Source organism: Centropristis striata, chromosome 9 (genome assembly GCF_030273125.1).
Source record: "Centropristis striata isolate RG_2023a ecotype Rhode Island chromosome 9, C.striata_1.0, whole genome shotgun sequence".
NCBI classification, from domain to species: Eukaryota; Metazoa; Chordata; class Actinopteri; order Perciformes; family Serranidae; genus Centropristis; species Centropristis striata.
This window is the reverse complement of record NC_081525.1, coordinates 13,388,148-13,415,244: the sequence shown is the minus strand read 5'-3', so window position 1 is coordinate 13,415,244 and position 27,097 is coordinate 13,388,148. Positions and strand designations below refer to the sequence as shown.

General features: G+C 35.5%; 1 protein-coding gene across 1 annotated transcript in view; it reads right to left on the bottom strand.

Moving 5' to 3' along the window:
* The window catches only part of si:ch211-51h4.2 (uncharacterized), a 109,513-nt gene that overhangs the window by 48,154 nt on the left and 34,262 nt on the right, over positions 1 to 27,097 (bottom strand). The window contains exons 7-8 of the mRNA XM_059341658.1: positions 22,959 to 23,024; positions 11,900 to 12,022 (exon numbers count right to left, since the gene is read on the bottom strand). Of these exons, the coding sequence (XP_059197641.1) occupies positions 11,900 to 12,022; positions 22,959 to 23,024 (189 nt within the window). The remainder of the gene's footprint in view (positions 1 to 11,899; positions 12,023 to 22,958; positions 23,025 to 27,097) is intronic.

Genomic DNA, 27,097 nt, shown 5'->3' with positions numbered 1-27,097 from the left:
TTCACAATGACTGAATAGAGCTCTTATCAAGTATATCAACTTAATTTGGCCGTTGCTGTTATTCTATTTAGCTGCAGGTTTTTGTGTGAAGCAATCAGTCACATGTCAGGCCGATGTGGAGGCAGAGAGAAATGAAAAGAAGAAGAAAAGAAGGAAAGGAGAGGAGGAGGTAATTCAAAAGAACCATTTTCTCCATCATTGGATGTCAAGGAAACATATACATGTACAGTATATAATAACAGACATGGAATAATGATGCATAATATCTGTTTTATGGCTACAGAAGCTGTATTAAGGGTTTTTAGTTGAGCGTCAGTTCCAAGTTTGATGACTCTCAAAAGCCCTGAACACCCATGGTCCACCCACACAGGTGATTTGAATTATTTTGGCTCATCAGACGTTTCCCAGTTCTGTGTGCAGATGTCTGTGTACACACTAAGGCTGTGGTTGGTTCTATGGCGTTTAATTAGACTCAAATGCTGCGCACGCACATACTAATCAAAGTATGCCCCTCAAAGTTGCTTTTCCACTCACAGATACTTTGCATTCCCAATTGCTCTCTCATGAGGATTGTTTTTGCTTGCGGATAGTGGTCTGTGCACTAATATTACATGCATGTGCATGATTTTTCCTGTGTGGGTTTTCAGACTAATTAAACGCCATAGGGTTCTGTCTGACATAAACAGCCATACCCAAACTGACAGGAAGGGATCATTAAAACAGATGCACGAACTCTGAAAATCACACACCCACTCACACATCACTGTTACAGACATGCAAAGGTAATTGATGTCTGTCTGTCTGTCTGTCTGTCTCTATTTGTCCATCCACGTGTCTGTCTGTCTGTCTGTCTGTCTGTCTCTATTTGTCCATCCACGTATCTGTCTGTCTGTCTCTATTTGTCCTTCCACGTATCTGTCTGTCTGTCTGTCTGTCCATCCACTTGTCTGTCTGTCTGTCTCTATTTGTCTGTCTGTCTGTCTGTCTGTCTGTCTGTCCCCATCAGGTTGCTTACATTGCTGTTTGTTTCACCAGAATCAATCCCGATCAGCAAACCTGCTCACATGTCTCCGGCTCTGCATCTCCATAGACCTTTAACAAACTCTTATTTAAATCCTGCTCCAAAACATCAGTCAGCTTCATAAGTTGTTTACTGCCAAGGTTTCACATTCACTTTTCATAAAGTTGACTTAAAAGGGGCGAGATGCACCAATCTAACTTTGGCTTTTATAAAGTGGTTTTTGCAGCTAGGAAACATCTCCCCGAGGCCAGTGTTTACAGATTGGAATAAATTATGGACTGCTTTATTTAGGATTATATTCCTGTGAAAAGAAGGCAATCAAAGGCACGTCAGCGCTGATTTTGTTTTTGAGCGTGTTCAGAATCCTGGTAAATGCTTTAAGGCCATTTCCAAACATTTTAATGCGGAAAAGAAGATAAATAACACAAAGTACTCATTTTAGGCCTCTGTTGTACAATAACAAGTGGAATACTAATAAAGTCACAAGTGTAAAATTAATCTTCTCTGGTATAATTGAAAAAGTAATCTTGTTGTTTTCATATTTACTAAACAGTAGCAGTACTTTCTTACATTTACCACTACTTTATGTTACTTTCTGAGCCCACCAGCACACCCACGTCTCATCGGCTGTTTTTTAAAATGCGAAGAAGAAAATAAGACATTGTGGTTTAACAAGCAGACAGCCTATGTTGGAGATATTTAATGACCATCATCAAACAGCTTCAGTGAGTATAGAAAGCACTTCTGAATTCCCATCCTCACGCCAAAGGGTTGACACACCCTCCATCTCTGAGCATTACACACTTTATTTGCTATTCTACTGAAGATTTTTTTCTACTTTTGTCAGAAGTTTGTCCCCACCTCCTCCTGGAGCTGGGAGACTCTTGAGGGACTGCTACAACCTGTCATGTGACAGACAGTGGCAGCAGAGTGGACTACTTTTAAATAGCTTTTCTAGTCAGTGAATCAGCACAACTGTCCTTGAAACGCTCTATAGAAAATGGAAAAAAACCAACATGAAAGCTTGTTAATCTACCCGTCACAAACGTATAAACATAGTTATTTTCAATCTAAAAGTGATAATTATGAGAGGAACAAAACAAGAAAATATTTCTATCAGCAAACTGTCCCCCAAATAACGTCCTTCATGGATATTAATTAAAACAAGTCAATCTGATTTAAAAAAAACCATGACATTGATATATTTATTTTACTTCCAATTTCTGTACCACAGTTAAATCACATCATTTTCCATCTGATTCCTTAACATGTGGGTCTGTCAATCAGCAAAAGAACAATTTAGTTTTAAAAGAATATCTGCCCAACAAGAAGGCACCAATGAAATACATCTATCTACTGTAACATTTTTATCTAAGCCAGGGATGGGCAACTGGAGGCCCGGGGGCCGCATACAGCCCGCAACCTCACTTGAAGTGGCCCTCAGTATAACTACATGCATTTGAGCATGAAATCTTAAAAGTGCAGTGTAAAAATGCACAAAATTACTTATTGTTATTAATGCCGGGCCCCAATTAATGACCGGCCTCATTTAGTAACCGGATGTAAAAACTATTTTTAGTAAATAAAAGCTGGCCTCTTTTATAAGCCGGGTGTCTTACCGGTGTTATGTCAAAGTCTGTTCCCCCGTCGATATGTGTCCCCCTTACCTTAACCTGCACCAACCTGACCCCTGACCCCAACCAGTCCTCCTTTAAGTTGTTAACATGACCCCAAGTTTACCTGAACCCCAAACAGTTCTCTCTACAAGGCCTAACCTTAAACTGAAATCCTAACTCCAACCGTGGAAGGTGATGCTACGGAGAACACCATTCAGGAAACATCATTTGACGGGTAACAGATTTCAACACAACACCTGTATTTAGAAGTTTGGCCACACGAGTTAGTACTGTAGGTAAATATGGTTGTTTCTCCCGCTGTCCTAGTCATTCTCTGTAAAGTCGAGCCGTTCACGCACGTTCTTCTGGGCTTTTTAGTAGTTTAGACATTTTAAATCCTGCTTAAAATTAACATTCAGCTGTTCATTGTTTGTTTACATCGGAGTACTTCCAATATGGCCGACATCCGGGTAACTGGCTACAATGCGCTGTGTAAAACACTCTAAAAAGTGCCGATCAGAGCTGCTCTGATTTTCTTTTTTTAATAAAAGCCTCCTTCAAATAATAGCCTGCCCCTATTATTAGCCGGGTCCCAAACTGATTTTTTATTAATAGATGGTACGATACGGTATTTGTTACGTCCTTCATGGTATTCAGCATGGTTCAACAAAACATGTTTAAATTTCAAAATTAGGACCATTAGCAGAAGTTGAGGCAGTCTTTTTATAGCTGTACTTTCAAAATTAACAAGAATTTCTTTGATTAATAACAGAAAGACAAAGCCCAAATTGTTACTGAAGTGGCCCTGGGTGTCGGTGCGAGGTAGGGTTGTCAAAAGTACCGATACTCAAAAAAGTATCGATACTAAAACGTTGTATCCGGATATGATACTCATTTTCAAAAGTATCGACACCTAGCCAAGGAATGAACACTTAAGTTAAGTTATTGTTTTTTGTTTTTTTATCAAGCTTGCCTAATATTGTGCACAGCATACAACCTCAAAATATTGTTCTAATTGTCATTGTTTATTGTATTTATTTATTTTTTGCACTACCTCAGACCTGAAGCTTGTTATCATAGTTGCAGTTTCTGTTTTTTATTATAAATATTTAACCTGTGGTTCTGTTCATTTTTATATGTTGCATTTTTCTTGCTAACAAAAATATTTCTGTAAAATTTTGGGGTCTTTGTTTTTATCCTGATGGTATCGAAAATGGTATTGAGTATCGAATATTTTCCTGAGTATCAGTATCAAGTTGAACATTTTAGTACTGTGACAACCCTAGTGCTAGGTAATGTACAACAGAGCTGGGAGTGAGCTTCCAGTTCTGGCGGCTGACATGGTGACAGCTTGTGGGTGAAGAAGCATTCCTCAGCAAACAAGCGTTGACGGCCAATGTCCTGTAACTGCAAAAAAAGAGCCACCAAATCAACCTTTATTCCAGCATGTTCCATGTTAACCCTCTGGAGTCTCCAAAAGCTCCAAATCATGACATCCAGACTAGAAAACAAAGCAGCGTGGAGCCCTACTGTAAATTTACCTCTAAAGTTCTGGCTGTAAACTCCATGAGGCCAGTTTCAGTTTGATGATGATATACCAAGTAAAACTGGAAACAAGGTCAAATATATTTAGTATAAAATGATAGAACTGGATGTAACCCTCTTATATGTTATATTTGCAACCTTTGTTCACATTTGCAACATTTAAAATTCTTTATTGAGCATGATTGTGTTTTGAAAGTAAAATAAGGTTCAGAATCACATTTTATGTTCGACTAAAGGACTAAAAAAGACACAAAAAGACACAAAATTACCAAAAAAAGACACAAAAAGACACAAAATTACTAAAAAAAAGGATACAAAATGACCAAAAAAGACACAAAATGACAAAAAAAAGACACAAAATGTCCAAAAAAAGACACAAAAAGACACAAAATGACAAAAAAGACACACAATGACCAAAAAAAGACAAAATGAGAAGACAGAATGACCAAAAAAGACACAAAATGACTTACAAAGACATGAAACGGATTCAAAAATGGAAAAAATAGCCCAAGACTCCATAGAGTTAAGTCATAAATACTAGGTTACATAAATGGATACTTTTCTGGTAAAAATGGGATTCAAATAATCTTAAAAAACATTTTGTGTCTGTTACATTGGCTTTAATGCTTTACAGTAGCGGCTGACTGAAGGTCATACTTCACCCACCCTTTTATTTGCCTTGACATCACTTATTAAATCCTCCTGTCTTTCTCTCTCTGTGCCTTCTATCTTGGCAGCTCAGGGCCTGGAAACTGCTGTTTTCTTTCTAAGTATACCAAGATAGAAACATTAATATTTCAGCCATAAAGAGAAAAATCACATTTGCTGGGCCATAAATGGCTGGTGCTTGACGATAGTGTGTTTTATTCTGGTGCAGTCGGCCTTGCCTGCCCGGCTCTCTCTCATATTGATGCAGAGTACAGGGAATGGCTCTCAGTGCCCGGCTCCACAACTGAACCTCTAAATCTTAACACCTCCCCCTGTTTGGGACTTGGCTTCAGGACTCATTTCTCTCATACAGCGTGTGTGTGTGTGTGTGTGTGTGTGTGTATGTGTGTATGTGTGTGTGCATGTGGATACAAATGAGGGTGTTCTTGTGTGAATGTCTCCATCTACAGGTAGCATATAAAACAACAACCTCTTTAATCCTCTGGGGCAGGGGTGGGCAATTAATTTTCCCAAGGGGCCACATGACCAATACCACGAAGGTTGCGGGGGCCGGACCAAAACTCTGAACTAATTTCTGCTCACTATTAATTTAACCGCTTTATAAAATACAGTAAATTATCTGATAAGAATGCATGTTATGATAAGAATACGGTGGCCCTGAAGTGCAAAACAGCAGCAATTCACACAACACACCAGCAATTCACACAGCACGCCAGCAATACATCAAACTGGAAAGGGTAGGTACATATTGGAGACTGATCCTCCTCCTGATTGGTTCCTGCCGTCATTCACTTCTCCATAGTGAAACCAGTCGCCCATGTAGTGCGCCCGTATTGTGATATTTATGGTAAATTCATTGAGCCGGTCCAGAGCGAGCTGACATGAAGGATAGACACTTTACTGTCATTCTTTTTCACTTTGCAGTATAAAACTCTTACCTGCAGAGAGGAGATGAAGTGTTAACTTTACATAGACACTCCACGTGATATAATCAAATTGCGTCGCGCCGAAAATGTATTTGTTGTGTCGGCGCAATTCATAATAAAATGCGCTTGGATATAATTACTGTACAGTAAAGTTCCACAGAGACACGTTCTGTGAGTTTGTGAGTGAGAAGATACCAAAGGTCCTCCGGTGTTAGACTGGAATTATTGATTGGAAACAGATTATTTTTTAATGTAATGTAATATGCACGAGTCCGGATAAGCGGAGAGGCTGAATGAACGAATATACAAGGGCATTGTATTGTGAATTTCGCCGACACAACAAATACATTTTCGGCGCGACGCAATTTGATTGTGGACACGTGGAGTGTCCATGTAAAGTTAACACTTCATCTCCTCTCTACAGGTAAGAGTTTTATACTGCAAAGTGAAAAAGAATGATAGTGAAATGCTGGCGCATTGTGGTGAAATGCTGGCGTGCTGTGTGAAATGCTGGCGTGTTGTGTGAATTGCTGGCGTGCTGTGTGAATTGCTGGTGTGTTGTGTGAATTGCTGGCGTGCTGTGTGAATTGCTGGTGTGTTTTGCACTTCAGGGCCACCGTATAAGACTGTTAATGTGGAGTAAATCAAATATAGCAGTAAAAGTAGTAAATACTCCAATCACTATATCACTTTTCCATTTATTTTAAACAGTAAATTACCTTTAGCAAGGTTCCTATAGGATTATTTTTTTTTCATTTTTGTAAATTTTTTTAGGTGTTTTACAATGTTGTGATGCTTTTATTTTGAAAAGGTGACGTCCAGCGTGAAACGGGTGCTTTAATTTTGAAAGGTAGTGCCAGGAAATAACAGGCGGAACGGTAAAATGAAAAACGAACAGTAAATAATAACGAGTGCGTCATAATTCATATAAAGTTGATATAAAGTATCAAAAAGGCTTCTATAGTGGCTGACAGGGATACAAGGTTTGTTAAAGTTTATTTTCTTCTGTCATATATATTAGTGGCTATATTTGTTGTCCTAACTAGTAAAAGTGCTTGTTTGCTAAAGTGCTAATGCTAATGTTTGTTATTGTTTTCCACCTCGTAGCTCTTACGGTGGATTCACAAGGTGACCAAAGAATGTCTTATTTTTATTTTCATGGAGAAACTATTTTTAATAAATATTGTGAACTATCAGTTAAAGAGTCAACCGTCATTCAGCCAGGGATGCTACTAAACATACATTCAAACCACAAAAACAATGTATCAATCAATCAATCAAACTTTGTTTATATAGAGCTTTTCATACAAATGCAACTCAAAGTGCTTTAGAGCATGCATGTTATGCAGCAAACCAGCCATTTATTAACTTTATGCAAAAAGCAACACGTGTTTTTGACAAGGTAACACAGTAACTTGGGTACCTCAGATATATGTAAATTGCCTTCAAAATAAAAGCACTTCGGTTGTTTTGATTTCTAATTTCTGGGTAACCTCACGCGGGCCGGATGTGGCCCTCGGGCCGCCCAATGCTCTGGGGTCTGTGATTTGTTTGACGAAAACCAAAGAAATTACCATTTTAATTTGATAGTACAAAATTATTTGTTCAAGTATAAAAGTAGGATGGGATGAGGCAGGCGTGGCATTTTGCAAAAATGGAAAAAAAGGGGTCTAATCATCTAACAATGCTCCTAGAAATAATCATGTTTTATGGTAATTTTTTGTGTATAGTTTTATTATATTTGAATTTTACCTTTATATGTTCATATTTGTAACCTATGTTTAAATTTTTTAGGTCTGAAACAGTTCATTGAGTATATCTGTGGTTTTATTGTCTTAAATAGTATAATTTTATTTCTGATTTCATGATTTTTGTGTATTTTTGGGCTCAATATGTTAATAAAGTGGGTTAAAGTGAAGGAAATAATAGTCAGATCATGTTGAAGTTGTGCTGAGAAAATACCAAATACCAAACATGGGTATAGTTAATATTATGTGGTGTATAAAGAACAAATAGGCTCAGACCCCAGAGGGTTAAAATGACGGCCGAATCGAACCTTTGTGTCACAGTCTCAGTTGAGGTTAGACGGCTGAGTGAGTGAGTGAGTGTGCGCTTCGCTTTGTGCATGAAATCATTTATAGTGTTTTGAGAGTGTGTGTGCTATCAATGCAATCTAAAATCAATTTACCCAATTTCACCATAGTCCTTCAAGGACAGAAGATCCTTTAGGGAGTCATAAAGGTTCCACTGCCTGCCTCAAGCCCCAGAGGGATGAAGCCATTGATCTGATGTTGCAGTATGGATAGCTGTTCTGCTAAAACATCTATACTTTCACCTCCACTATGGCATTTTTGGACAAGGCACTGACCTAAATATACATTGAATGCAGCGGTGGAAGAAGTATTCAGATCTCTTACTTAACTCTATGGAGTCTTGGACTATTTTGTCTATTTTTGAATCCTTTTCATGTCTAATTTGTGTCTTTTTTGTGTGTTTTTTTGTCATTTTGTGTATTTTTTTGTGTCTTTTTTTCCGTTATTTTGTGTGTTTTTTTTGTTCATTTTGTGTCTGTTGTTGTGTCTTTTTGGTCATATGGTCATGTCGTGTCTTTTTTTCTAGTCATTTTGTGTCTTTTTTGACATCATGAAGAAGTTGTGCTCTGGTGCTTTCGTGGACTCCAGAGGGTTAACTCTATGGAGAATTTTGTCCATTTTTGAATCCTTCTCATGTCTTTTCATGTCTTTCTAAGTCATTTTGTGCCTTTTTGGTAATTTGTGTGTTTTTTGTGTGTTTTTTGGTCATTTTGTGTCTTCTCATTTTGTGTCTTTTTTGGTCATTTTGTTTCTTCTCATTTTGTGTCCTTTTTGGTAATTTTGTTTCTTTGTCTTTTTTTTTGTAATTTTGCGTCTTTTTTTAGTAATTTTCTGTCTTTTTTAGTCCTTAAGTCCAACATAAAATGTGAATTAGAACCTATTTTTACTTTTAAAACACTATCAATAAATGACTAAAATTAAATGTTGCAAATGTGAACAAAGGTTGCAAATAGAACATATAAGAGGGTAACGTCCATTTCTATCATTTTCATACAAAATATATTTGACCTCGTCTCCAAAATTAACCAAAAAAAGACACAAAATGACAAAAAAAAACTAAATTACCAAAAAAAAAGGCACAAAATTATTAAAAGACACAAAATGTCCCCAAAAAGACACAAAATTACCAAAAAAGAGACACAAAATTACAAAAAAAGACACAATTATTAAAAAAAGACACAAAATTACCCACAAAAGACACGAAATTACCAAAAAAGTAATTAAATGAACTTTTCACACACAACACGGTAAAGTGCCATTCATATAAAACTCACATTAAACTTTCATATCAAGGTGGGGGCAACAAAATATCGTCACAAGGGCCACAATTGGCCTGCGGGCCGCGAGTTTGAGACCCTTGCTTTACAGAGTTTAATATCTTAATATGGTTTAGTTTTAAAAAAGAGGGAATGTATCCTTAAAAGAAGAATACACTAAGTTGGCTTATTCTGGCTCTATTTCTTTTTGTTTAAATGTGTACTTTTATATTCTATGACGTTGATTCAAAAACTCCACAAATTGGCATTCTACTGTCTTAAGGCAAAAGGTCTTGTGTTATAGTAGAAAACCCATGGCTGACTCCCCCTGCTACCATTGGGATATGACTAAATAACCCTGACATTGATCTCTTCCGCTACTAATCCAGGATCTACTCATCTGCCAATATGTCAGTGATTACTAATGTGGTGCACAGAGAGCTTTGTAAGTGCAAAAGAACAAAATTAAAAGACATACATGAAAAGTGAATATGCTGTCCTTTAAGATATGATGTAATGGAAGAACTGTGACAAATCTTCAGCGACAAGAGTGAAAGACAGGCAAGAAAGACATGCTTATGAAAAGGAAAGCTGCATAAGCATAATAAATTGTTCTGTAGTCATTTAATTTTACTTAATATATTTGATAAAAATGTATTCAATATAAATGCGTCCTTGATTTTGAGGCAGTTGTTTAAGTAACTTTAATAGAAAAATGTTTGAGATAGAATCTACTTATTTCACTTTATTCAACACTTTAAATCTCAAAAATCTGCACATTTTTTTCTCTCGTAGATTTGCCACTTTAATCTCGTCGACCATTTTTTTGAGAATTTTTTTTCACAAATTTGTAACTTTTTTTACCGTTAATGAGATTTTTTTCTCATAAATTGAAAAATATCAAATATTCACTGTAATAAATTATTCTGTAGTAATTTCATTTTACTTAATATATTTGATAAAATGTATTACATATAAATGCGTCCTTGATTTTGAGGCAGTTGTTTAAGTAACTTTAATAGAAAAGTGTTTCAGAGAGAATCCACTTATTTTGACCACAATACATATAATATTTTATTTGACAGTCACTTCCTCTTAAGTTGTTATTCACTCAACTTTATATTTAATTAATAATATTGCGTGCAATCTGTTGCCTCAATTTTATTGAGTAGCTATCGTTCATCTTTTTTTACAGTGTAGTGTCAGAAAGAGGGTGTCAGTCAAAGTGTCAGCCAACACCTAGCAGCAGATGTAGCAGCTCGCTGTACAAATCTTTGGGGCAGTGCAATCTTGTGGGATGTGATGGTGTTAAATGTAGTCTGGCCCGAGCCTAAAGACTTCCTTCAAGAGCTCCTGCTGAGCTGCTGTCACTCCCTGATGTTAGCAACCAGTGACCTGGAAAACCCCGAGCCCACCACACACACAGTGGGAGCTCAATGAGCACTACAGCTTCTGTATGAGGTGACCAGCGCACAATGCCACTTCCATCCATTTTGCCAGCATGACCTCGCACGAAAACACGGCAGTGACATCGACGTGACATCCATTAAAAATGGCTGAAGGACATGGACTTTTAGGGAGCGAATAGAGACAAAGTAGAAAAGCTTATAAAGTGTGAAGCGTGAAGGTTAGAAAGACTGCGGAAAGATTTCCCATTTATTTATTTATTTTTCATAAGACAGAGAGTATTATTTGCTATATATTTTCTGATTTGACTTTAAATTCTTTATGGAAAGTAATATTTTATAAGGACAAGGAGGTCTATGGTAATCTCAACTGCTAAGCCTCTGAGACACCAAGCTGTTCTGCCAAGGGTAAATATTACTTTCACACAGTTCTATGTTTTTAAAAAACTTTTCAGGGACTTAATTTAAGCAGTGTGCATGCACTGAAATGATAAAATCCCAAAAATCTTAGTTACGTATGACCACTGCAGGCCTGTGGTGAAGGTCAGCCCAGGAATCAACTACACATAATACACGTGTAAAAAATTCAACATTTGGGACTTGGTTTTAAACCAAAACCTATCCAAAATATGGAAAAGTAATACAGATTCTGTTTATCTGGACCTGTTTTAAGAGAGGACGATCAATGACTAAAAACAAGATATTCAACCTGCTTCTACTTTCACAATTATTACACAGAAAAATGTAAAGTATGGTTATTGATAACTGGCCATAATAATTTAACAGCAGAACTTCACATGATGAAAATAATTTCAATTGTAAGGCATAATATTTGTCAGAGGAGAAAACTTAAAATTTGTGTTTGTTGGTTTGAAATTGTTCTCTCTGGCATAAAGAGTAGAGTGGATGATTAAATCTAAATATTTCATAATTTTGTTATGTTATATGTTGATAAAAATCTCCAAACAAAGTACTAGAATGTTTAGTGAGGTGTAAAACAATACATCATCTGCATAAAACTTTATGTTAGTACAACGCTAGGAGAACTTTTACAATAGAAAACCAAAAATATATTTCCTAACTAAAAAATTACATCAATCTCTGTTTTCTATGACTCATGTGCTCAGTTGCGTTTTTGGATTTGCACACATTTGATAAAACTGGCATGATCCAACAGCTGCAGATTAATTTAAGGCACTGCATAATGCAACATAATAAACCTTGTGGATAAATACGCATCAGTTGCGCAGTGGTGACATGCCTGTCAGCTATGGGGAATTTCTCTGTTGTAGTCGTTCACATTTAGGGATGACAGTGCTAAAGAAAATCTTTAAACTAAAATAAGAATAAGAATAAGGGTTACCGTGGTGACAATGAGCAGGATTCCTTTCAGCAGGGTAAGCACTGAAGTGATTGGCTGGATGACTGTGTGGGCTAGCAGGATAGCAAGAGTTAAAGTCCAGGTGAATGCCGGGATCACATAGATGTGGCTGTGGAGAAAACACAAAGGTTACACATTTATATGCTTTTGTTATCCCATTTAACTGTCATGATACAACAAAATATCTACAGGTGTATGTAGCAATTGCAATTGCATTTTCTGGTGATAAGATGGCAATTACTTCTCACAACAGGTTATTTTATACGCAAGTTTTAGTGTCATCATACATGAATACAATTGGGCTCATTGCCTATTGTATGTGCATGTTTCTGCATACTTCAGAGATAATCCATTTACACTGCATGAGAAAAACTGCATTGCTTTTGCCCAAAAATACATGGGATTAGGATAGGGCTGGGCGATATGGACCAAAAGTCATATCCCGATATATTTAGGCTGAAAATAGATATAATATATTTATGCCAATATTTTTATCGCAAAGTGAGAGCAAATGTTCAGTTAAAGTCAAATAAGACATGTCACAAGTAGTTTTATTGAAACTGTTTATTTAAGTGAACATAAATACTGTATAACAGGAGTACCTTTTTTAAAATCAAAGCTCACAAAGAGTGCACATTTAAATAAAACAATATCTTAAATAGAACTAACCTATGAAATAAAATTGACCAATCTTTTTCTGAAATAAATATAATTTTATGAGAAAAGAATAACGAACATTACAAAATAACTAAATATTACAAACCCTAGTAAGGGGAGCATTTATATATATATAAAGAAAGAAAAAATTGTAACTATATCGATATATGCGATAACCCTAACCCTAACCCTAATTCCATATCACATTTAAAAATATATCGATATATTTTTTATATCGATATATCACCCAGCCCTAGCCCATTATATATGAATAGTCATGACAGTGATTAGTTCTGATATAGTGCTAAAACGCTTGTTTGAAAGTTATGTTTTAAAATTAAAAAGTATTGGTGTACATCAGTGGTGGAACGTAACTAAGTACATTTACTTAGGAACTGTAACTAAGTAAAATTTTGTACTTTACTTGAAGTATAAAGTTACGTAAAATGGAAATACTCTACTTCACTACATTTTAAGGTAAATGTTGTACTTTTTTAACTATATCAATATATGCGATATGGTCTAATTCCATATCACATTTAAAAATATATCGATATATCTTTTATATTGATATATCGCCCAGCCCTAGATTAAAATAACATGGGCACATCTGTAAAGGGAGATTTGTGAACACCCATAGACCCTTTTTCTTTCAGATAGCTTGAAGTCAGAAGTCAAGCGATCCCTTTAAATATGGCCATGTGGTTTGTACAGGCCTTAGGTCTTCTAGTTACATGTGAAACCAGCCTTTCAAAGACAGAAAGTTGAACATGAATGTATGTGCAGCAGAGCGAGAGATGAAACAATGTTTAAGCAAAATTTTGTGATCACATAATTATGATGAACAGCCACTGAATCAACAACAGGGATTTAGGCCTAGTTGCAAAGCCAAACACAACACCAATGGTGTGTAGTATAAAATAACCAGAAAAAGACAATTTAATTGTTAATTGCAACTATCAACTCAAATTTCATGATTGTAACAGGCATATAGTTACCTTCCAAAAACAAAAACCTGCTTCAGCTTCTCTTACTGACAAAAACAACACCTGGTTTGTTAGCTGTAAGGCTTAAAAACGCATCAAAATACCTGGTACACAGTTTGAACCTTGAAAAAACAAACAGGAATGTAGAGGCATTCATAGATGGAGGGGTATCTGACCTTATGTCCTTTACTAAAGCAACATTTCTTTCATGCCATCTGTATACATTTATTGGGACATAACAGAACCATTCACCAGAGTACCAGTCACAAGTCTGTACATTTATTCAAGTGCTTTATTTCAGAACATTTTTGAGATACTTGCCCTTCACTAAATATTTCCAATAGATGCTACTTATGACTTCCACTTCAATATGTTTCCGAAGGCTATTATTGAGCAGTTTTACGTCTTGGTATTGCTGCTAGTGCTTAAGTAATGAATCGGCTTAATTATCCGTCTACTGAGCAAAACACTAAACAACACTGTTTAGGCCACACACTGGATTATGTATTTTTATTCAGCTTTTATTCTTGGCTCTTGCCTTTTCTAACCTGTGATAGAACAATTTCAAGTGCCCTAACTTTCAGACTCAAGGCTGTGCAGAGTGCACAGTGGTTGTACAGAGCCACCAGGCTCCATGTAAAGTTTGGTAGAATATGAAGAGTCTATGATTTTAAATTGCAATTTTAAATATGTTTACAGTGCAGTAACTTTTAACATTTAACATATTTCATGCTCAAATGCATGTAGAACAGTATAAATATGAAAACAAAAGGTTTGAAGCAAATAAAAAATATCCACTTACTGTTATTTATTTATTTTTTCAGTGCAAGAACAGCAGACCAACATTAATTGCAAGAAGTAATTTTGTGCATTTTTACACTGCACTGTACTGAGGGCCACTTCAAGTGATGGTGAGGGCCGTATGCGTCCCCCTCCAGTTGTCCATCCCTGCTCTAATCTAAGTGCTGGCGTTTATCTGGGTATTTCACCAGACTGTTGTGGTAGAGAGAGCTGAGTTTTGACCCTAACCTATGGTCATGAGGTTTGGGTAGTAACCAAGATAATCAGATACCTGCTGCCGAAATGAGTTTTCTCAGTGGCTGCTCTCAGCCTAGAGATAGGCTGAGGAGCCATAACCCACCCTGGAGAGATCATATATCTCGTCTGGACTGAGAGCGCCCAGGGGTTCCCAGGAACGAGCTGGAAAACATTGCTGGGGAAGTGGACGCCTGGGATTCCTTTGCTTGCTTAGCCTACTGATCCCATGATCTGGCCCCAGATAAGCGCAAGGAAATGGATGGATGGTTAAAATATTTAACCCTTTGATGCACAATATGGGTCTAAAGTGACCCGACAGAGTTTTTATGTTCTATATCTTTGCAATAAATTATTTTCATCATTCAGTATTCCAGGTTTTCCTCGATTTGTTTGTTTTTGATTATCATACATCCTAATTTTATGTTTTCCTTTATTTATTTTTTAATAAAATCCCTTTTTGTGTCACTACTCTTCAAATGCACAACATGGGTCAAACATTACCAATATCCATTTTTTTTAGCTTAGTAGCTTGCTAAGATAACTACTTAGCTAACTTCTTGGCTAAGTAGCTTGCTAAGCTAACTACTTAGCTAATTTCTTGGCTAAGTAGTTAGCTTAGCAAGCTACTTAGCCAAACAGTTAGCTATGTAATAATACAAAACCTTTTTTTCTTCATAAAGTATGAGAGGCAAAATGGAAATAATGATCTGTTGTTATCAAAAACAAGATATTTAAAGTATTCAATCATAAAATAAGTCGATACCAAAAGATAGAGCACAGAAACACAACATGGGAAATGAATGCGGGTCATTTTTGACCCATGTTGTGTATTAGAAGGGGTGTCAATATGTTGTTTATCAAAGGGTTAAGTAATTAGTGAAATAAAACAAAAATTTTCATCAAAGTTATGGTCAACTGTCAGCTCATTATGCCTGGAGTAATTATCAGGAGTAAGATTATAAGATTTAAGTTCACCAACTGTCTAAACAAGGGTGAGCTTGTATTCATTTTAATTAAACACATGAGATTGAACTGATACTTAATGATTTAAGATAGTATTTTAATTCTCTAATGTGTAAAGCTATATAGAAAATAAGTACTTTTTAACACAGAACAATGTTGAAGGAATATCGAGAGAAAATAATTTGGCCCTTGTGTTGAAATTGAATCTTAGTAATGCTTTAACGCTTGCAGCGCTCTGTGGGGTTTGTTTCCAAGACACCCACTATCCTCCAGCAGTGGGACTGAGAGGAGAGTTTTTGTGCAGAGAGCTGCAGTAACCTATTGATTGCTCCCCCTGGGGAGGGGGAATAAGGTGGTTTATCCAAAGGAGGCTGCCCAAGGTTTTTTCACTCCAGTAACCCTGCATTCCCACTCCCACAACGCATCGCGCCATCTCCCCTGGCGCCGAGCAGACCGATAATGAAGCACCCAGGCGTGCCAATGAATCGGTCCAACCGACCCGCAGAGTTTAAATAATATTATTTGTGTTAAGTATTTACTGGGGCATGACAAAATAAATTAGTCCTGTTAACTGATAAAGGTAATTATAGGCTTGGGAGAGGGAGAGTGGAGGTGTGTGTGTGGGGTGGGGGGTAACGATCACTTGAAGAGACAGCTAACGGCGCTGCATTGATTCTTGCCTCAGTGACTTGAGAGTGCTGGAGGAGTTAGTCAGCGACACCAGTATGATAACGGACTTTTCCGTTTGAAAAACTGAACATACTGGCGTTTTAGCTTTCATTCCATATATACACAGTAGTGGCCGTTTGACTGACAGTCCATGGCAGACCTGGGCATTATCACATCTGGCCCTTTGGCTGTTCTTGAAATTAGAAACCAATTAAAGTGCAGTGCTTTTATTTTGAAGGCGATTTATGTATGTGCTTGTACACTGTAAAACCCAACTTATTGTTTCAATTGTTAATGCTTAAAAATAATTTTATGTCAAGACAACAAAGGGAAAGGAGTTATTTGACTCAATATTTTAGGTTAAAAAGACTTTTTGCAAGAATCGTGTTGTGTTGAAAAGGCAAATTTTGTTATAATAACAAACAAGCAACATTGGGTTTTACAGTGTATGCGTACTCCCCTGCACAAAAACGCGTTCCACAAAAAACACTGAGTTATATTGTTACCTTGTGAAAAACACTTATTGCTTTTGGCATAAAGTTCATATATTGCAGGTTTACTGCATAACATACATGTTTTATATTGATTTTGTGGTTTGATTGCATGTTGTGTTTAAAATAAATGGAAAAGTGAGATAAAGACTGGAATTTTTAATATTCTTACTGCTATATTTGGGTTACTACACTCTCATCATAACATGTATTTCATGTAAAATGACCATAAAAGATACAAAATGACTTACAAAGACACGAAAAGACATGAAAAGGATTCAAAAATGGACAAATTAGCCCAGTAGACTCCATAGAATTAAAACAAAAAGTCAGTTGTCAGAAAAAAAACCCAGAACAAAGGTCATTTTAAGCATTTAATCAAATTGGCAGTGCTTTTTGGGGTGTGTGGATATCTATATATCTTGCAGATTGTGTTGGATATTGTTTGAATTTTAACCTTTGCTGATTCCACTTCTGCTTATCGATTCCGGTTCTTGATGGTCTATTTTATTTTGTCAACAGAAGCCACAGAAATGCAGTTTACTCTTACAGACAAGTGTTATATTCTGGAGAGCTAACGCCCACTTGTGTAAATCTCCTCTCTTTTTTAAAAAAACTAAAAGGAAATATCAACACATTGAGGAAGTTTCATGCAGTTTACTTCTCTCATCTACTGCAGTCGAAACTGTGTTTTGGAACAAGAATAACTTACCAAAGCAAAGAACACAGAATATGTGATGTTAACAAAAGCTGTAAGATGATTCAAACTCAAGATATTAACATATCAAAATGTGACAGATTAAGGATAAGTTTTCTGCTAATTTGGATAGAAACTCATTCCCTGGCCTCCTCTCCTGTATGTAATATGTAATCTTCAAAATGAGCTGCAAACATATCAACACACAATCAATAAAAGCTATTTGCAACAGAATGTAACAGCTTGTGTGTATTTGTGCTGCTTAAAAAACCTGAACAAAGGTCATTTTAAGCACTAAAACAAATTGACAGTGTTGTCATGTTTCTGGCGTGGATATCTATCTCTCTTGCAGATGGGATATTGTTTGAATTTTAACTTTAGCTGATTCCATTTCTGCTCAACGATTCCGGTTCTTGGTGGTCTATTTTATTTTGTCAACAGAAATGCTTGTAGTACCAGGGGGCTACAGTACCTTACAAACAAGATAAGTAATTTGGGTGAGACGTAAGTAGAGAGGCAAAAGCACTTTAATGCTAATATGATCTTATATAAAGAACTGACAGCCAGATAACTCAGCAACTGCTTCAAATTATGATTTCAGAGGATAAATCCTTCCATGTAAATAGTTTTTCCCCCCACCACCCAGAAATAGGAGAGGTGAACACATAGTAGTTGCTGTTCACATAATTGAAACTATAAAGTAAAAAACATATTTATATAAAATAATGCATTTACTGCAACATTTAGCAGCCATACACTCTAAAAAAAATTACACTGGCTCAACTTTAAAAAAAAAAGTAACAATTTGCATTTATCTTTTTAAGTAATTCCAACAAAGACATTATTGAGTATTTCCAACTTTTATAGCTGGACTAACTCAATTAGTCTAATACAACCAACATGATTTGTTTTGTCCTCTACAAGTTTAATAATGTTGAACCAATTCAAGTTGTCAAATTACTCTATTTAAGTTGCTATAACTCCTTTATTTTACTTTCTTTCTACTCAGCAAAGTCCATGCAAATTGTTACCTCAATTGTATTGAGTGTAAGTAACTTATTTCACTTAAGTCAGACATATTGTAATACAATATTAAGTTTCATTACCTTAATATTTTTCCTTGTTAAGTGAAGGCAGAAATGCTTATCCAAAATCGATATATTTCTGAGTTAAGACATCTTTCTTCATTTTTCATTTTGATCAACTTTTTGAAATAAGTTATCAACTTAATAAAACAATGGACATGTAACAAATTGTATTTTTTATACTGAAAAAGCTCATGTTTTTAAGTCATACACTGTAAAAAAAAAAGATAAACAATAGCTACTCAATGAAATTGAGGCAACAGATTGGACGCAATATTATTTATTAAATCTAACTACGTTACAAGTTGAGTTAATAACAACTTAACAGGAAGTGCCTGTCAATTAAAAACGGACTAATTCTATTGTGTTGGATTCATTCAAATTGTCTTGATTTAGAATTACATACATATAAAGATTATATTTAATGTGATCAAAATAAGTAGATTCTATCTCAAACATTTTTATATTAAAGTTACTTAAACAACTGCCTCAAAATCAAGGACGCATTTATAAATGACTACAGAATAATTTATTACAGTGTACTAACTAACCTCCTGAATCTTTTCTTAAAGCGTACTGAGTCAGCAACTCTGGTGAAAGATGGTCTTTAACACAGTCTTAAACCATTTTTTTACATGTTACAATACCATTACAGCCACTGATAAATTACACTAGAATATGGTTTGCATATGGGCAAACAGCTAATTTAAACCTGACAGTATATAGTTATCTGTACACAGCATGTTAAGCCAGGCCACAGTGTGAAATGAGAAACAAAAGAGAAGGCTCCAGCTAATTATTTTTGTAGTATTGTTTTAGTAGAGTTTAGAGTCATCTAACAGAACTTAAAAATAAATAAAAAACTCCTCATCATCTGATTATTGAATATTTTTGCCCCAGGAACCATGTCTGCTGTGTGGGTATGTACTTGTTTGCTTTAATTAAAATAAATGCTGTAAGTTCATGCAATGCTTTCAGAGCCTCCCACTCTAGTGGGCAGCTATCATCTCTCAGGGTTGCATCAGTTTTTAAAAAAAAATTCAATTTCAATAAAAAAGATTTTATTGTGAGATCGTGTAGCCTGAGGCAACACTTCCTTGAACTGACGATTCACTTTAAACTTTTGGGTTTCTGAGGAATGAAAGTGTAAATGATGGAAGTTCATGCAGGCTGATGTTGGGGAGGGTTTTTGTTAGTCATAATCATCTCAGAGAGGACAATCTGAAAACCTGCAACATGTTCTGTGCTGTTCTTAAACTGCTCAGTGAAGTGTTTTGAAAATTACTTGTTGAAAGAGTTTCTTTACAATTGAACAGTTTGACTGACTGGCTGAGTCACACACACTTAAGAGCTGCTAACCCTGAAAAGAGTTCCACTGATTTATACTGTATGTAGGAGGAGAAGCAAACTCAGAATGAAAATGACTCATATGTTCCCATCTAAGCCTCCTGTTCCTCTCAGCACTGCATGTGTTCTGTGCTGTGGACATGGTTGTATACTGTGGGTGCAAAGCACACTAACCATGCAGTCAGGACCAATTGTAACAGCTAAGTGGTTTAAAGTCCACTGCACCCATTCAATGAGCAAGCACCCTCAAGGTAAGCAAAAACAAAGTTAAAGACTGAATGCCCTGTTAAAAGCCTTCATCATATGGAACTCAAAAACCTGGAGGCCTACTTGTAGCGTTGTGGATCTGTTGTGGTAATTTGTGCTTCTATTCATTTTGCCATTTGTGTTTTTGAAATGAATATTTATCAGTGTTCTTAGGAACAACTGGGCTCTTACGTTTTGAAAGGCCGACACCATCTGGTTTTTTTTATCTGGGTTTTGAAATGGAGACGCCCACCCAGCCTTAGCAAAAAGCAGTGACAAAGGTTGCTACATTTAGCTGTTCAGCCAGTTCTCCTGTCAAAAACGAGTGTACAGGCAGCGAAAAACGAGCTATCCGCCACCATCTTGCTGATGGAGTAGTGATTGACAGTAGGGCTGGGCGATATAAATCGATATAAAAAATATATCAATATAATTTAAATGTGATATGGAATTACATCATATCGCATATATCGATATAGTTCAATTTTTTTCCCAAAAAACAATGTTTTGTACAATGTTTTCTAAAAGTTGAGAAGTTGCTCTTTACAGCCAACATGGTGTCATTACGGTAATTTCACTAGCGCTTCTCCCGGAAGCCCACAAAGCAGAAATACACACACTCAGCAGTGGATAAATAGAAACACTGGATTATGTATGGAAAAAGTTGACAAAGACGAAAACGAAGGACATTTTCACAATAATTTTAGTTAGTTTTGTAACCACACAATACAGTTTCAGTTAATTGTCGTTTTGTTTTTAAATTCGTGAGTAAAGTGAGTTTGCTAGTTTTAATTAGTTATTATTTTTTGGAAAATACTTAGTTTTAGTTTAGTTTTTATTCGGGATTTCTTTGTAATGGGGTATTTGTTGTGCGTGATATTCAATAAGGTCACAATAAATGTTGCCTTTATTTCCTTTGTCTTATCCATCTTAGCCCCAATGAGTTTACTAAGTCATAAAACCAGACGTATGAAAAAAGTTGACAAAGATGAAAACTAAGGACATTTTCACAATAATTTTAGTTAGTTTTAGTTAGTTTTGTAACCACACAATACAGTTTCAGTTCGTTTTTTTTTAAACTCTCATTTTTCTTTTTCTTTCAGTTAACAAAGATGTTCTTTCAATTCTAGTTTTCGTTATTTTGTTAGTTTTCGTTAACTATAATAACCTTGACCGACAGCTGTACTGTCAGTAATATACACTGTATCAGGATATATACCATCATCCAGAAACCTACATCAGGTCATGCAGTAAAACAATTTTAGAACTTAGGAAAAATAGCATTTTAACACTAAAACATGGATTTGAATGCATAAGGAACACTACTGGGAAGATACAAAATGATAAAATACCTGAAATTTAAAAAAATGGACCAACCATTAATCATTATTCAACTCAGAACAAGCTTTGGGATCATTAATAGGCATCGGGTGTCCAGGAGACAGCTCTGGTTTGGACCAGGGTCCAGGCTGATGAATTACTCTATGCTCTCAGGCTAAATTCCTTCATTCAGGTAAACAGGCTTCTCATGTTTAACAAATATTGCTTGTGGGAAATACAGTATGTAACTTACCAATGTTATTAGGTCATTTCAAGATGCTAAAATGAAACTTTTGGATGGTCTGGTTAATGTGTCTTTTCTAGACCAAAGATCTTTAGGTTTCAATGTCTTTTTTGACATGTGCTTTATAAATACGGCCTAAATTAGCTGCTACGGGTTGCAAAAGTGGAAAAGGTGGAAAATTTCCAGTTAATTTCCGGTAAATTTCCAGATACTTCCCATGGGAAGTTAAAGTGGGGAATTTTGGAAATATTCCAAATCTGAAACTTTCCATGAGAATTATGGAAATGTATGGGAATAAAGTGGGGATTAAGGGTAATTTAAGCGAACTGTATCATATCCCTACATACATATTAACATTTTGTTTTGTCATAAGCAGACATCCGTGCAAAATAATACAATCAAAAAACACTACATTTCATCAGATTTATTTGTAAGTAGAACTTTATCAAGTTTTAATGATTTCATTGAACGACAAAAACATGAATGTTGACTTAATTATTACTCATCCCCTCCGACCACAGCTATTCAAAAATAAAATGCAAGTGTACTTGCATGAAATCTGGTTGTTTTGGTCAAGATTATGCTAAAATATATTTTCCCCAACGATAGGTACATTCCCGGTTCACTCCCATTTAGTCCAATAAGTTCCCGTTAATTCCCATGGAAAGTTTCCAACTTTCAAAAGTCCCGGAATTTCGCAACCCTAACTTCAACCCGTACAACCCAAGGTTATGAAAACGTAATAATGAAAACTAGAATAGAATAGAATAGAAAAACACATTTTCGTTAACTGCTAACTAAAACTAACTAAAATTATAGTGGAAATGTCCTTCGTTTTCGTCTTTGTCAACTTTTTTCATACGTAAACCTTTTTGGTTGATATGAAACCTATTTCACGTAAATTTTTTTATGACTTAATAAACTTATTGGGGCTGAGATGGATAAGACAAAGGAAATAAAGGCAACATTTATTGTGACTTTATTGAATCTCGCACCCAACAAATACCCCATTACAAAAACCAACACTAAAACTAATAAAAACTAAACTAAAACTAAGTATTTTCCCAAAAAATGAAAACTAATTAAAACTAGCAAACTCAGTCTAAAAACTAATTAAAACTAACTGAATTTGAAAACAAAAAATCACAAGGAAATTAAAACTGAAACTAATGAAAAAAACAAAACTATTATAACCTTGGTACAACTTCAGGTTAATCAAGATAAACATATAAATATTTAACTGTAGTTAAAAATTGCATTTTTTTTCTTTTTCTAGATTATTTGTGTGTTGGGAAGACTTACCTGACATTAAGTAGAGCAGCATAAGCCTCACTGCCGGCTAAAACGTAACTGATCCCGATAGAAATACTGGAGAGAAATATGAGAAGAAACAGAAAGAAAAAAAAAGGGGGGAGAAAAAAAGAGGTTGTTAGGTGTTAAGGAGGCACTGGTCATTATCTAATGCAGTAGTTCTCAACCTTTTTGAGTGGCGACCCCCAATTTAACATGCATGTTGTCCACGACCCCCGCCCACTGAACAGAATCTCCACGCACAGTTCAGATTATACAAACTCAGTTGATACAACAAATTTTGGACGAATAATGAAGCAGACAACAACTAAAACATCTCTCTGTCTGTGTATTTATATATTTTTTTATATTTTATTGTTACTTTTAATCTAAGTCCTTTGCTATAAATTTAAAGGTCCATTCTGACCTCCTGAGTGTGTAACAGTCAGCTTCAAGCCCTTGGAAAGTAATAACTTGCTACTTTGGGATTTGTCAGAAAAGACACAAAATTAACCAAAAAAAGAATCAAATTGACCCAAAAATTACATAAAATTAAGCAAAAAAGAGACAAAATGACCAAAAAAAGACACAAAATGACAAAAAAAAGACACAAAATGACCAAAAAAGGAAACAAAATGACCAAAAAAGACACAAATTGACCACAAAATGATCAAAAAAAGACACAAAATGACCAAAAAAGACACAAATTGACCACAAAATGATCAAAAAAAGACACAAAATGACCAGAAAAGACACAAAATGACCAAAAAAGACACAAAATGAAAAAAAAACTGACTTCCAAAATGATTTGGCGACCCCCAGAAATCATCTCGCGGGACCCCAAGGTTGAGAATAGATGATCTAATGGTTACTTGTCTGTAACAACAGAGTCAGAAGTTGAACCAGCCCTCCCCCAGTGAGGGAAACGTTAGGATTTTGCCTCATCCAAGCACCTGCGGCTACAAACAGAGACTTATTTTTTAAATAATTTCTTGTTTGTAGTGCCTTGATCCTCCACAACTTCATAACTATTTCAAATTTCAAAAAAAAGTTGCCTTTGGGGGCTACTTAAAGAAAATGTTTTGCTTTGTGTATATTTCATATTTACTTTGAGCATCACACGCTCATATCAAGCCATAAATCTGTTTGCAAAATGTTGTGCCTTCATAAAGGAGCTGTATGTTTCTGAACACTAGAAAATGAGTGTTTTTACTGGAGGCTTCCAATCCAAAGTGAATGACAAGACAAGGTTTTTGTAGCTCAACATCTGTTCCCTTCCTTATAATTGTAAGCCTCTGTAATCTCTCAACAGTTGGTTGTTGAGAGCGCAAATCCATTAGCAGTTTCTCCAGACAGACAAGTGTTATTCAGGAGAGCTAACACCCACTCGTTCAAATCTCCTCTCTTTCAAAACTTAAAAGGGAAATATCAACACATTGAGGAAGTTTCATGCAGTTTACTTCTGTCATCTACAGCAGTCGAAACTGTGTTTTGGAACAAGAATAACAAAGAACACAGAATATGTGATGTTAACAAAGCTGTAGGATGATTCAAACTCAAGATATTAACTCCACATATTAAAATGTGACGGATTAAGGACATGTTTTCTGCTAATTTGGATAGAAACTCTCATTCCCTCGCCTCCTCTCTGGTATATGTAATCTTCAAAATGAGCTGCAAACATATCAACACACAATCAATAAAAGTTATTTGCAACAGAATTTAACAGCTTGTGTGTATTTTTGCTGCTTAAAATGTTGTGTATTAATTTGAAGATGTATTAAAATACCTGACATAAAGCATCACATATGTTTTAACAAACACACAGAAATCTGACCAACAGTCTCAGTCTCTTTACAGAAAACGTCTGCTTGATTAAGATATGAGCAGCTCTGATTTAGGAAATCCCACTGCACCATTTGGAACAGTAACAGGAAAGCAAGAGTCCTGACAAACGAACATTCAACATTAGGTACATAGTGACAGAAATATGAAAACTGCACAGTTGCTGTTCGAACCAAGGACCCGTTTGTGTATCTTGAATATTGTATCTGTTTAGTGATACTTGTCAATAAATCCCACAGAGGGCTGTCTTTCTAGAAACGTTTGTTGTCTCTTAAGATTTTCCACTACAAGGTCATTTTAAGCACTAAAACAAATTGAAAAGTGTTGTTATTTTTCTGGTGTGGATATCTATCTCTCTTGCAGATGGGATATTGTTTGAATTTTAACTTTAGCTGATTCCACTTCTGCTTATCGATTCCTGTTCTTGGTGGTCTTTTTTATTTTGTCAACAGAAACCACAGAAATGCCTGTAGTACCAGGGGGATAACAACAACAAACACTATCTTAATCAACCAGTAAAAACACTTTATGTTTTACTCAACAAGATCTCCAACCTAAAGGACAGAATAGTCAACACCAACCATAACGACACATATGATTTGTCAAAATGACCCATATGAGCCATTTGATACGGAGGGTGAAAATGTTTCTTTTTTAAACATGCAGCCTCTTTACAATATGATTTCATCAGAACTGATATCTACACTGTTTAACCCAAGTCGGTACCTATGCACAGTCCCATTATTTGGCATATAGCTGTACAGATAAATGCCACCCGCATGCAAAACTCTAATTATATACTGTGGCTTTGGAATTCATTCAGAATTATCCATCCACACAATACATACAGATGGGTGAAACATTTCATTACATTTCATTGATTTATTTATGAGAACAAAGCACATTAATCAACATTTTTGTAAATGTTCCTGTGCTTTTCAACTGAGGTGATGGTAAAAATGTAATGACCGAGAATGAGAGTACAAGGCAAACAAAAAAAAGACACTTTGGAAACGGTGCAGAGGCCATGCAGAGCAACAAAAAGCAGCAAAACAAAAGCTCAAGTCGATGTTGTTAATCCGTGTATGATTCGTTTTCAATTGGCAATCAAAAATCAAATAATGAAAAATTGAAGTAGTCAAACATGCCGTCCCTATATAATGTAGTGCGCCCATATTGTGAAATTTATCGTAAATTCTTTGAAACTGCTCGGAATGAGCTGACATGAAGAAAAAAACTTTACTGTCATTCTATTTCCACTTTTTTTTTCAGTATAAAAGTCTTACCCGCAGAGAGGAGATGAAGTATTAAACTTTTCACCAATACATCACATGAAATAATTAAATTGCATAATATTCACAGAATTGCTCACTGTGGATTTAAAAAAATTAATAAAACGCCTTTGGATATAGACTGTACAGTAAAATATAACATTACAAACTTCTGGGTCACGTAAACCCGACCAATTAAATATTAAAATAAAATTCAGTCATGATGCCCGTTTTGTTATTTGAAGTAACGTAATTTATGTCTGTTCGACTTTCAACATTTAGATGCATTTATTTGTTTTTTTAATCTATCTTTTATAATGCCTAACCAGGATGTTTTTGTGTCGTTATCGTTATGGGTGTTATTGACAAACGGCCTTTTCTGTCGTTTAAGTTGGAGATCTTGTTGGATTTTTCTGAGCTCAGGTGGAGAAGCTCTACATTACACACCACACACTTTTTGCTCAGAAAGCCCATCCCTTATGATGAAGTGCTAGAAATGAAAGAAAGACCTCTGCTCATCTAACTTGAACCTCCAGAACAACTTCAGTCCTCCTTAGCACAGATTCTCCAAGTTCACAGAGAGAAAATTACATCAAGAAATGGTCTTAATGTAGCAGATGATTACAAAGCTAGATGTGGTGAGAAAGGCTCTGCTATCTATCTAAAAAGAGGTTAGAGAGGGGTTTCTGCTGTGTGGGTGTGTTTGAAGCCGGCTCACTGAGGCAGAATAAAGTATAATAGATACTTTGATGGTTTCATCCTCCAGATGTTACATTTTTAAATATTACAAAAATAATTGTATTAGATATACATTTTCATATATTTCAGATAATTGTATTTATTGAAAAGCAAAAAAAACTTTTGGTAACTACACTGCAAAAAAAAAAAAAAAAAAATCTGTTTAATTTACAGTAAAATACCAGCAGCTGTTGTTGCCAGAACTTCACCGTTAAAAATACAGTGAGTGGGTTTTCTACTGTAAAATTAAATGTAAATATCAGCAAAAACTGTAATTTAGACTGAGTAGTCTCTTTA